Source organism: Callorhinchus milii, unplaced genomic scaffold (genome assembly GCF_018977255.1).
Source record: "Callorhinchus milii isolate IMCB2004 unplaced genomic scaffold, IMCB_Cmil_1.0 Scaffold1, whole genome shotgun sequence".
Classification (NCBI taxonomy): domain Eukaryota; kingdom Metazoa; phylum Chordata; class Chondrichthyes; order Chimaeriformes; family Callorhinchidae; genus Callorhinchus; species Callorhinchus milii.
Window position 1 is genome coordinate 116,786,806 of NW_024704742.1, and position 12,017 is coordinate 116,798,822.

The following is a 12,017-nucleotide window of genomic DNA, read 5'->3' on the forward strand; positions in this document are numbered from 1 at the left end:
GCCAGATTTACCATTGCTTTTCCATAGATATTGATTCAAGGATCAGTGCCTATAGTATGATTGGAATGCAGAAGAATATTTTAATTTAGAAAACAGTTTAGCTTCTCGACTCTTATAACTGGCAGATGATCACCCAAACTTCTGCCAATGCCACCTGTACTATTTTTTAATAGTGCCAGAATAAATGACTTGTGTAACTTTTTCTGTGAGAAAATTTGGTTCTATACTGTGCTTGGACAGAATGGCTAAAATTAGAAACGTGATGCTTAGGGTCGTCGTCCTGACATAAAAGGTGCTATATAAATGTAAATTTGTATCAGTGACAAGTCCTAATCCAGATTGCATTGCACTAAAGTGTAACAAACCTAAGGTTTTCAAATCAGTAAACAAAACACCATAAGTATTGCTTGGTATTCAATAAACAACAACAAAATTACATTTATAGAGCGCCCTTCACGTCGGGAGGTCGTCCCGAAGCACTGAACAGTCAGGTGTCGGGGCCCGAGCGGGGGAGGGGTGGTGTAGGGGTGAGGGAGGCAGAGAGGTGGGAGGGAGACCAAAGGCACGGTCGAAGAGAAGGGTCTTGAGACCGGCCTTGAAGGAGGGAAGGGAGGAAGCTAGGCGAAGGGAACGTGGGATGGAGTTCCAGAGTGTAGGGGCAGAGAGGCCGAAAGCTCGGCCACCGATGGTAGGGTGGGTCGAGCGGGAGCCATGGAGCAGGCCAGAGCCCGCTGAACAGAGGAAGCGGGCAGGTTGGTAGGGAGTCAGCAGGTCAGAGAGGTAGGAGGGGGCAAGGCCATGGATGGCCTTAAAGATTAGGACGAGGGTCTTGAACTCGATTCTCTGGGGGATGGGGAGCCAGTAGAGTCGGGCGAGAGTGAGAGTGATGGGGTCATGGAGCCTTTAATAAAACTAAATTATTGCTAAGAAATTCAAAATGACCATTAATTGCAGTTGTGAAAGCTAATGTATTTTTTCCACTTGAATTTTACAATAATGGTTGCATTAGATTAATTCTAACCTGACATTTCTTCACAGTGAAGCCTTGCCATTCTTTCTGTTGCTGATTGATTTATCCAAAGCCAGTGCTCTTGCCAAATTTGCATTGAGCTCCAACTGCCAGGTACTGTACTGTACTTGTGTTCGGGAAATTATTTGTGATTGTTTTCTTGTGAGCAGATTTTTTCATGAGAATGGCATTTTGATTTATCCAATTAATGTATTGATTATAAAAGAGTACAGAGTCCTTAGTGCTCAATTGTAAACATAGCAATCTTGATTAATACAGTAAAACTCACATAAGACTTATCCTTACAAATCGTATAATGGCCCAAGTTGTACATGCACCTGTGTCCCATTCAGTTTCCCAGCAAAAACACTTAGATTTCTTTGTACTGGTTGTATTAATCATCTCCTAACTTGTAACGCCGCTCCTTTATCCTCCATTACTCCGCAGTTACTGGGTGCATTGAATCGTGAGAAATGTTGTCTTTGCCTCATGCGCAGAAGAACTTCATTTCCCGCAATTCAATGCGATTCCAAGACTTGCAGGTAAATGGGCATGCGACAACAGGTCAGGATATATTGAATCACTGAAAACGTTGTCTTGATCTGTCACCCCATACATACTTACCGGCTGCATTGAATTACGCATTATAGGGGAGATTATTGATTAAATCGGATTTTGTACGAATTATTATACTTGCATTTGGTATAAGCCTTATCACGTTGTTGAGACACCTTAAAGCGCTTCACAGGATATACTATAAAGTGAATTTACAAATTTGCTTGCAACTTGGACTTCATGTAAGTCATTAAATCTTATGGTCCTGACTGATACGACTTATTATGAGTTTTACTGAGTATAATTTGAGTTTGCAGGATAAGCTGACACTCTAATGCTGGGGGTGCATTGTATTCTCAGAGGTGGTGCTGTTCAGATGAAATTCAAGCCTCAGGAGCTTGTTCAGGTGGACGTTAAAGATCTCGTAGCATCATTTGAAAAGAGAAAGGACTTTCTCCCAGTGTCCCAGACATATTTTATCCTGGATAAAATTATTGACTTGATGTTTGTTTGTATAACATTGCTATGCACAAATTAACTGCCACGTTTGTGTACAAATACAGTCATTACACTTTATAGTAAATCCTTTGAAAGACTTTGAGACATCTCAATGACCTAGGCACAATACCAAATGCAAGCATTATAATTAACTAGTACAGTAAGATTGGAGGTCGGAAGCTATTTCCCTGAAGGCAACAATTAATCTAGAATTCTATGCCCAAAGGTTAAGGGCCTCTTTGTACACTAGGGCAGGTATGTAAAGGTGAAGGCAAACATTTTTCAATTTTCCAGCCAGAATAGCACAGTAAACAAAACTACCCTTGTTCCACTTGTGTTGGCGTACATTTAATTATACCCTTAGGAAAATCTTGTTTTAGAATGAGTAATGTGTTTTGTTTTGGCCATATTATGATTTTGTCATCTGACTGTAAAGTTCTCTTGAGATTTGCCTACTAATTGGAACCAGTGGGAAATGACATGGCATATAATGATGACTCCTGCTCATGGTGTTTAATGTTTCACTCAAACGATTAAAATATTTATAGCCCTGTTTCCATTAAATAGTTTAAATCAAATGTGCTCTTTTACCATGGCATTTGAACGTTATTGAGATATGCAAAAGTTCTTTGTTATAAACTTTCAATTCTAAAACATAGTTTTTTTTTAGGATGAAGTAAGAGAAAATATTGCACGTGGAATGGCAATCTTGGGCCCTACCTTCACTCTTGATGCTCTTGTGGAATGTCTTGTGATAGGTGTTGGAACTATGTCAGGTAAATTGCAGAAAATTTATAATCTCAGTTAACATAAACATTTTGGGGCAGTGGTGCTGTTTTCAAAGGTAGATGAAGAAGTAAGTGAGGTATACCATTGAGTGGTAAGGTGCAGGTTAGAACACATGCATCAGATTGTGGCGTAGCCCCATGTCAGGTGCTTCTCTACAGAAGAATGCTTGGTAATTGCTTCACACTTAGCAGCAGATTTACAAAGTACAATCAAGTCTTATCCAGAGAGTGTGCACAAAAGAGGAGGAAAACACTTAGCAAAAACAAATCAGAGGGGTAATTGTTAATCTGTTTTTCCATCAGGGGTCCGACAGTTGGAAATAATGTGCTGTTTTGGCTGTATGTCTGTTTTAGCCAACTACTTTGTTTTCATGACGTTCTTCCCAGCTTGTGTCTCACTGATATTGGAGGTAAGCATGAAATTTGTATAAACATTTTCTGTTCTGCTATATTGAAGCCTTTTTATGTGTTTGAGATGTTTTGATAATGTGATAAGACACTACAATAATACAGGGATTATTATTTTATTATGTATTTGTCAATTTACATTAAGGGAAATCTGTTTTCCGATTGCGTTTTATTCTGGGGACTAATTACTGATCTACTTTCCTAGTAACTCTTATCAACATTGCCAATTTGGTGTGAGGGCACAACTTTGGAAAAAAGCTTATAATTGGGGCTTCTTCTTTAAGGGGTTTGGAGTTCTAAAAAATCGGGGTAGGGGGGGCTTTCTCTTGTAATGAGAAGATTCAGACGTGCCTGCGCACATGGAGGGGAAACATGCAACCTTCATGCATGTACAGTGCCTCCTTCCTCTCACGTGCGTTACCAGATGTACCTGTGCACACGGAGGGGAGATGGAGAGAAAGAGAGTAATATATGTGCAGTTGGTGTCAGGGCAGGTAGCCATTTGAATAAGCACCAATTTCATGTTTTTTTGTGTTGGGTTCAATATTAAAAAAATTTTTTTTGGTTAAAACTGAAAATCGGAAGCCCGAATTATAATGTTCTTAAAACTCTAATAATGTTTCACTATTATGCTTTGACGTTAGAATTTCCCAATAATAATAATAATAATACTTGCATTTGAGATGTCTTCCCAGAAGATACTGTAAATTGAATTGACTGTATATTTTGTGGACGAAATGAGGCAGCCAATTGTTATGCACCTCATGTAAGAAGAGGTTAGCTTAAGCAACACTCTCCTTCACACAAAGAGGATCCAAAAAGGAATAAAATTAATTGTAAAAGTGTTTTAATCCTTGGAGTTCTGGTGATGAGTTCTGACTTTGAACTCAGTCTAGGCTGACACTCCACTGCGGTCCTGAGGCAGCGCTAGAGGTTTCTTCCTTTGAACTTGACGCTAATTGAGATCTTGTCTGACTGTTCAGGTGTATGTTAAAGTTCCTATGGCACTATTTGAAAAGACAACAGAGTTTCTCCCAGGCTCTTGGCCAGAACCCCACAAATAAACTTGGTTTGTGGGACATTTCGGTGTGCAAATTGGCTGCCACTTACACATTAATGATTACACTTTACAGTAAATCCTGTGAAGCACTTTGAGGTGTTCTCTTGATGTGAAAGGCACTGTATTAAATGCATATTATATTTATAAATTGTTCTCAACTTTGTTCATGGTAATTCTTCTAAACATTGTCAGATGATCATTCAGTCATCCAGCACATTTTATTCCACCTGCTGGTGTCTTGATTAAATTCTTTTTTAATTTACAAGTGAGGTCCATAATAATAAGTGGTCAATATCTGGTCTTTTAGAACCACTAAATACTAATCTTGTTCCTCAGCTCTCCCGGGAAAGTCGTGAGGGTCGACCAATTTGGCAGCTTGGCCAATTTGCACGAGTCTTGGAGGAAGAAGAAGACAATAAGCCAAATCCTGTGACACAGAGAGTGAAAATTATCATGGTTAGTATGAAAGTGCAACTTTCTGTAGCCTGGTTAACATTTTGTCGCTTGGCATCTTTTTGCACTGAGAGTTACCTTCCACTCAAACAACTTAGCTTGTCAGATATTTAGAAATCTGCTTCTATGATTTGGATATGTGAACTCACATTTTCCCAAAAGAGTGGACCAAAGTAATATTGCAGTTGTCTGTATATTTTGATATACCCCATTATGAGGTTAAGCAATTACGGCTTATCTTTTTGTGCTAGTTGCATTGTAAACTATTTGCCTGCGCTGTGGACAGCTCAATACATTGTACATAATGCAATATTTCTTTGTCCCCAGTCTCTAGGATTAGTTCTGGTTCATGCTCATAGCCGCTGGATAGCAGAGCCATCTTCACAGGATAATGGTCTAGAAATGCCTAAATCTGGAACAGGATTGGATGAAAGCATGCCAAAACGAATTGATCCAGATGTACCCCTGTGGCACTTCTACCTCTCTAGGTAATTAAGTTCATAGTGCGGAGGTGTTGCATTACATTGATTCCCAGGTAGGGCGAAACGTTGGATATGTTTCCTTCCATCCAATTTCTTGGATGTGGTCTTTAATTCAGATCAGACAGGCCATAACTACTCAAAACATGTTATTAAATAGGCAGTTTCTAGGGGCCCTAATTTATTTAAATAAATTAATTAAATATTTAAAAAATAAAATAATTTGGTCACTTGATCTACAACTGTTTGTAGGTCAATTCACTTTACAGTATATTCTGTGAAGCGCTTTGAGACGTCTAGAAGACGTGATGATATCAAATGCAAGGATTATTATTATTGTGGGCTAAAATATACTTTCATGTAGAAGTTTGCTGAGTGGTTTAATGGTTTGTTCTGCAACCTACCAAGCCTCATCCAACTTCTGTAGTAATGGCATGGCCACAGGGTTTTGATTGGAGAAAAGGAGGCAAGCTGTTTTAATAGCTGGAAAAATACTAGTTATTTTTAATATCATTCCTCAAACACAAATGTTTCCAGTAGGTAGTTTTGCCTCTGAACTTTACTTTGAAAATATATTAGCCCATATTTGTAAGCTTTGTGTTATTTATGGAGATCTGCTATTGTGTGGGATACAATATTTTCCTATATGTAAAGTATGTATTTTGACCCTTCATTGGTTCTTAGCACATGGAAAATGGTTCAAAATCTAAAAGTAAGCAAATGTTCTCAATACTTGTAAATTGTTGACTGTAGTTGTAAAATGTTTTGCAGCATTTGTTTAAATGGCTTTTTTCCCCCTACACAGAATGATTAGCATGGATGTGGAGCAGGTGATCACTCTCGGCCTCGCACTCTTACTTGCTATCAAATACATCTTCTTCGAACAGACCGAGAATGAGTCCACTCTCTCACTGAAGAATCCGATTACATCTCCTTTGGTGATGCAGAAAAAGAGCCCAGATAATTGCTGTCGGAATAATGTTGAAATAGCCAGATTGCAACCAAAATCTCAAAACAACACAGAACCAGCCAGTAAAGAGGAAACTGGTACATTTTTCAGATGTTTCTTATGTTCCCACAGTAGATCTCAGCAATTAAGGTCATAACTTAAAATATGACCTTACTGGTCTATCAGAATTAGAACATTCATTCAAATTTCTTGGATGTGGGTGTTAATTCAGATCAGACGGGCCCAAACTGCTCATATCTGTTAAATTGGCAGTTTCTAGGGACCCTAAAGTTGGTGATAAGTGAGGTTGGTATTCAGGAAAAATGTCAGAAAATTTATAGAACTTTATTGTAAACGCATAAATATGGAGTCCATAAAATACCATATAATGGAGGCAATATGAAAAGTGACCCCAGTCAGTGCATTGTGTATGCAGGCAGAAAGGAGTCTGACTTCCCAAGCTATAAATTGCCTGACTTGTGGCTCATCAGTTCACCACTGATGTAATTTCCTGCACACTGCGCATGCACTGGAAACGTCCAGCACATATTGCACATGCATGACGCAAAGGATAGTGGTGACATAACGTCCTGGAGGTTGGACATTTTTCAGCATGTGGGAAGCCAGCTGGTCCACATGCAAAGCACATTTTTCCTGATACCAACCTCACTTAGCACCAACTTTAGGGTCCCTAGAAACCATGAGCCCATCGAGTATGTGAGCTGGTGTTATAAGCAAACCCACCTGGTTGGGGGGAGGGGGTGGTTCTGCTGTATGTGGCTTGTGGCATACCTACCCTTGGAGCACTTTATACACTGGTGGATAAAAAATGAAATATTCTATACCCTCCATTGCATTATTTTCTGAATTTAATAGTTATGTTTAATGGTCCAGTTTCTCACATAACTATTTGCTTGCAAATCATCAAGATTGTGCTTGTTCAAGGAACAGTGCATATAGAATTCTGTTATTGATGCAATAAAGCTACTTTTTAATGTGTATTCCTGCAAAAAGGAACCATTCAGTCATTAGTTGCATTCATCCAGTCTTGCAAATTTTTATAATATGTTTGGGAAGGAAGAGGTGCGTGATATTGCATTTTGTTATAATGAATAAATACAATTATCTTTTGTTGCAGATGCAGTCATTAAGCCCATTGAGTCTTTTGTAACTAAATTGGTCGATCATAAATCAAAAGCGTTGTTTGTGTTGGGTGACAACACTCCTCCTGACTCCCAATCTTCAGGAACACCAGAAGAATTAGACATTGAGTTTCCACTAGACCCACGTCCAGTTGTGGAGTGCTTGTCCATATTCAAAAATCCTGAGGTAAAAGATCCATGTTTTTGTCAGTCTAATATTTTGGAATCTCCACAAAAAATTTGAAATATGTTGTATCTAAATAATCCATCGAACTTCACATTTACATTATACTGCTTCATCTTCAATTTCATCTGTTGAGAAAGGAATGATGTTTAATACAGATGTTTGATTTAGGGCTAATCAATCCATTGAATATCCCCTAGTTTCCTTAGTTACCAATTATTGTTGATTGAGATATACAAGTCCAGGAATGGGAGTACCAGGTAATTTCATATTGAGCAAAGCAGTTGTTTACACTTGCTAAAGAATGATGAAGACGTGTATATATTGGCAATATGAACTGCACTTGAATTTAAGTTACATAATTACTTGAGATATTTCTGATCATTGGTGATTGAATAAAATCCCCTTTTAACTGGCCTACATATTTCAATTGAGAAAGGAATGATGTTTAATACAGATGTTTGATTTAGAACTAATCCAATCAATTCAATATCCACTAGCTTCCTTAGTTACCAGTTCCTTAGATTATTTAGATCTAAGTTTATGAATTACCAAGTAAGGATGTTTTTTTTCCTATAGAAAGGAGCAAAATTCCTGACTGATGATGAAGTAATTCGTCTTGTAAATGCCAAACACATTCCAGCTTACAAACTTGAGAATATGATGGAAACTCCAGAACGTGGTGTGTTCATTCGTAGACAGATGCTGGCTCCAAAACTTCCCGATCCCTTTGCACTGCAGTGTCTTCCCTATGGGGATTATGATTACTCACTCGTAAGTACATCAATAATTTTTTTTATTTAAAAAGTGTAGAAGGAAGAAAGAAATGCATTATCTCCATAGTGAATGGATATATAAATGATTTGTAATGTAATTGTGGCTTGTTTTGAAACTCAAAATTCTCATTTGTATTTTGAGCTGGCCTTGACTAGATTTACGAACTTTAGAGTATAAGTGGGTTTGTTTTAGTTATCCTTTCTCCTGAGATTCACATTAGTTAAGGAATTGTTTTGGCCAATAGAGGGACTTGACACACATGGAAACACACCACCATCTTTAAAAGTATCACAACCAGATTGAGTTCCATGTATGCCAACAGCACATGGAAATGTCTGTGTTTGGCATGGAATCATACTCTCTACCCTGGGAGAGACATCCTGTTTACTGGCAACTGTCTGGATGGAAGAAGGAGATCAAAAGGAACAAATGATTTTTCTTCATAGACTCTTGTGAGGTTGAATACATTAAGATTACTGATGTCCTGTATATTTTTTTCTCCTGGCCCCTTGATTGCCTCCAGCTAAGTGGAATGCTGAATGTCTTCCTTGAAGATATTTTCTCTTCTTATAGCAGTTGAGATCAGGACCTCAGAGAATCAAGAAGTATCAGTTTGCTACTCTAATGGCTTTTTGTTAATATTAAGTGCTAAATAATAATTGTTTAACTAAGTGCTAATTGTGGAGTCCTGTAGCTCAGTGGTTAGAGCCCTCGCTTCGCAAGGGTTCGATTCCAGGCAGGGGTGAAACCTTAGGCAAGTTTTCTTACTCCACACGCCTGTAACAATCCCTCAAGAAAAAAGAACAATAATAAAATTGGTCACTTCAATCCATGACTGTTTGTGGGACGCTGCTGTGTGCAATTGGCTGCTGCGTTTTGCCCACAAATATACAGTCAATTCACTTTACAGTATAATTTGTGAAGTGCTTTGATACGTCTAGAAGACGTGAAAAGCGTTATATCAAATGCAAGGATTATTATTAATAGTAATTGTTCACCCATTAAAACAGTCACTGCATTTTACAGTATATAAGTGCTTTGTGATGTCTTACTGAACTGAAAGGCCCTATATACCAAATGTTATTATGTAAATACTTTTTNATATTAATACAATTGGCAAATATGAGATCAGTTGGAAGATTTTACATGGTCTTTTAATTTTAACGATTAGGTTATGGGAACGTGCTGTGAAAACATCATTGGCTACATGCCTATTCCTGTGGGAGTTGCTGGACCACTTCATCTTAATGGGAAGGAGTTTCAGGTCCCCATGGCAACCACTGAAGGCTGTCTTGTGGCAAGCACCAACCGAGGTTGCAGAGCCATATGTGTAAGTATCTAGCTTTGAAACTTTAGTTTATGAAATAGAATAATAACGTGAGGTTCAGAAGGTCAGATGTCACACTGTTTAGTACTTTGTAATAATGGGTGTGTATTGTTAACTTTGAATTGAAGCTTGGTGGTGGAGCACAGAGTCGAATCCTGGCAGATGGAATGACAAGAGGACCTGTGGTGAGGTTACCCACTGCATGTCAAGCTGCAGAGGTGAAGGCCTGGCTGGAGAGTGCTGAAGGCTTCCAGATTATGAAGGAGAGGTTTGATAGCACTAGCAGGTGAGTTTTTTTTTTCACCTTTTAACAAATAAGCAAGGACACTCTTGGTAGTGATCTAGAGCTGCAGACATTGTAATGGTATCACGACTTTTTGGTCACCATGTTATAGTCTTTTGAAAGAGTCTAAACAGATCTCCTTCTGTTAGTTTTATTTTGCAGCCAGGCCAAGAGCTAATGAAATCTACAAACTGGCAACTTGTCCAGTTGAGTTAGACTGTAGTGGAGATAAATCAGAACTGTGCATTCAGTGATGAACTAGTCTTAATTTGCTATATATAAAATCAAGTACTTTATTCCCTGTCCATCCGTCCCCCATCCAGATTTGCCCGGCTACAGAAGCTGCAGATTGGACTTGCTGGACGTAACCTTTATATCCGATTTCAGTCCAGGTCTGGAGATGCCATGGGCATGAATATGATTTCAAAAGTAGGTTATTTCTGATGATAAATGGTTGGCTATAGTAAACACAGATGTAGTTCATATTTTATCTGCACTGTTCTATGATGTTAAGAATGAGGAAGACCATAACTTATATTAATGTAACGTTTTTCATGGTATAAAATGTCTTGGGACACTAGTTATGTGACATGTGAATCTTGGTGAAAATGTTGGCTCTGGCATGGATTTTGTGCTACAGTATTGGCAAGAGAGCTGCACACTGGGCACAGCAAAAATGTTATTTTCTCCCCCCCTTGGGCAAGTTTCTTACTCCACACGTCTGATAATAATCCCTCAAGAAAATAAAATCCAATCCACAACTGTTTGTAGGACACTGCTGTGTGCAATTGGCTGCTGCGTTTCGCTCAAAATATACAGTCAATTCACTTTCCAGTATATTCTATGAAGCGCTTTGAGACATCTAGAAGACATGAAAAGTGCTATATCAAATGCAAGGATTATATGTACAGGTGTATATATTATATCACATTATATTGTATTACATTTTTCTTCTCCCTCTCTTAGGGCACAGAGAATGCTCTCATCAGGTTAGTGGAGGAGTTTCCATTAGTCCATGTCCTTGCGGTTAGTGGCAACTATTGCACTGACAAGAAATCTGCTGCTATTAATTGGATTGAGGGAAGGGGAAAGTCTGTTGTATGTGAAGGAATCATTCCAGCTAAAGTTGTGCGAGAGGTATGTCTGCCTTAGCTATTAATGTTTCATTGACTTAGCCTTTCAATATCTTTGTTTTCAGGTCATTATATGGGATTAATATTTAAATTGATTTGTTTTTCTTTAGATCTTAAAAACTTCTACCGCGTCTCTTGTAGACGTGAACGTCAGCAAAAACTTGGTGGGCTCAGCTATGGCTGGAAGCCTTGGTGGCTACAACGCACATGCTGCTAATATTGTTACTGCTGTCTACATTGCGTGTGGGCAGGTAGGTACAAGAGCACTTGTTCTGGATGGAGAGCAGTGCGGGTCTGGCGGATCTTAGGAGAAAAATAAAATGGTGTTGGATGTTTGTTAAGTAAATATACATGCTATCATACTTGTGAAGTACATTTACCTGTTTAATGTGAGTGTATGACTGCGGTTAGTCAGTGATTTCCTTTGGACAACACTGCTCTAACTGCCAATCAGGAATGTCATCTCTGGTTGTTTAGAGAGCACAATGGACTTTATTACACATGTCCTATTCAAAAAATGCATCACAGGAAAATAGTGAAGATTTTTCTGACTGAGAAAATGTCTTAAATCATGAAAGTTTAATTCTCCATTAAGATTATTAAATTTTAATTGCTGTAATTGCACTTAGCAATGTCCATTTGAATAGTTTATATTTAATGCTTTCTGAATTCAATGTTTGTTTCAGGATCCAGCTCAGAACGTTAGTAGTTCAAACTGTATCACCTTAATGGAATCAACTGGCATTACTAATGAGGATTTGTATATCAGTTGTACTATGCCATCCATAGAGATTGGTACTGTTGGCGGAGGTACTAACTTACTACCACAGCAAGCCTGTCTCAAGGTGAGGATCCAAACAATAACATTTATTCTGATCACTATGGAATGGTGTTATACATGGCTTATCCACCAATTTTTTTAAAAAATCTTTATTTCTGGAATAAGCAAAAATCAAATAGAAATGTGCCATT

The 12,017-nt window shown here is 38.3% G+C and overlaps 1 protein-coding gene across 3 annotated transcripts in view; it reads left to right on the forward strand.

Annotated features, from left to right (window-relative positions):
• The window catches only part of hmgcra (3-hydroxy-3-methylglutaryl-CoA reductase a), a 31,556-nt gene that overhangs the window by 15,406 nt on the left and 4,133 nt on the right, over window positions 1-12,017 (forward strand). For all 3 annotated transcript variants that reach the window (XM_007905351.2, XM_007905350.2, XM_007905348.2), the window contains exons 5-18: window positions 1,039-1,123; window positions 2,733-2,838; window positions 3,154-3,260; window positions 4,655-4,774; window positions 5,099-5,259; window positions 6,056-6,297; window positions 7,338-7,528; window positions 8,105-8,299; window positions 9,474-9,632; window positions 9,758-9,915; window positions 10,236-10,341; window positions 10,879-11,049; window positions 11,156-11,296; window positions 11,732-11,890. In XM_007905351.2, coding sequence (XP_007903542.1) covers window positions 1,039-1,123; window positions 2,733-2,838; window positions 3,154-3,260; window positions 4,655-4,774; window positions 5,099-5,259; window positions 6,056-6,297; window positions 7,338-7,528; window positions 8,105-8,299; window positions 9,474-9,632; window positions 9,758-9,915; window positions 10,236-10,341; window positions 10,879-11,049; window positions 11,156-11,296; window positions 11,732-11,890 — 2,101 coding nt within the window. The remainder of the gene's footprint in view (window positions 1-1,038; window positions 1,124-2,732; window positions 2,839-3,153; window positions 3,261-4,654; window positions 4,775-5,098; window positions 5,260-6,055; window positions 6,298-7,337; window positions 7,529-8,104; window positions 8,300-9,473; window positions 9,633-9,757; window positions 9,916-10,235; window positions 10,342-10,878; window positions 11,050-11,155; window positions 11,297-11,731; window positions 11,891-12,017) is intronic.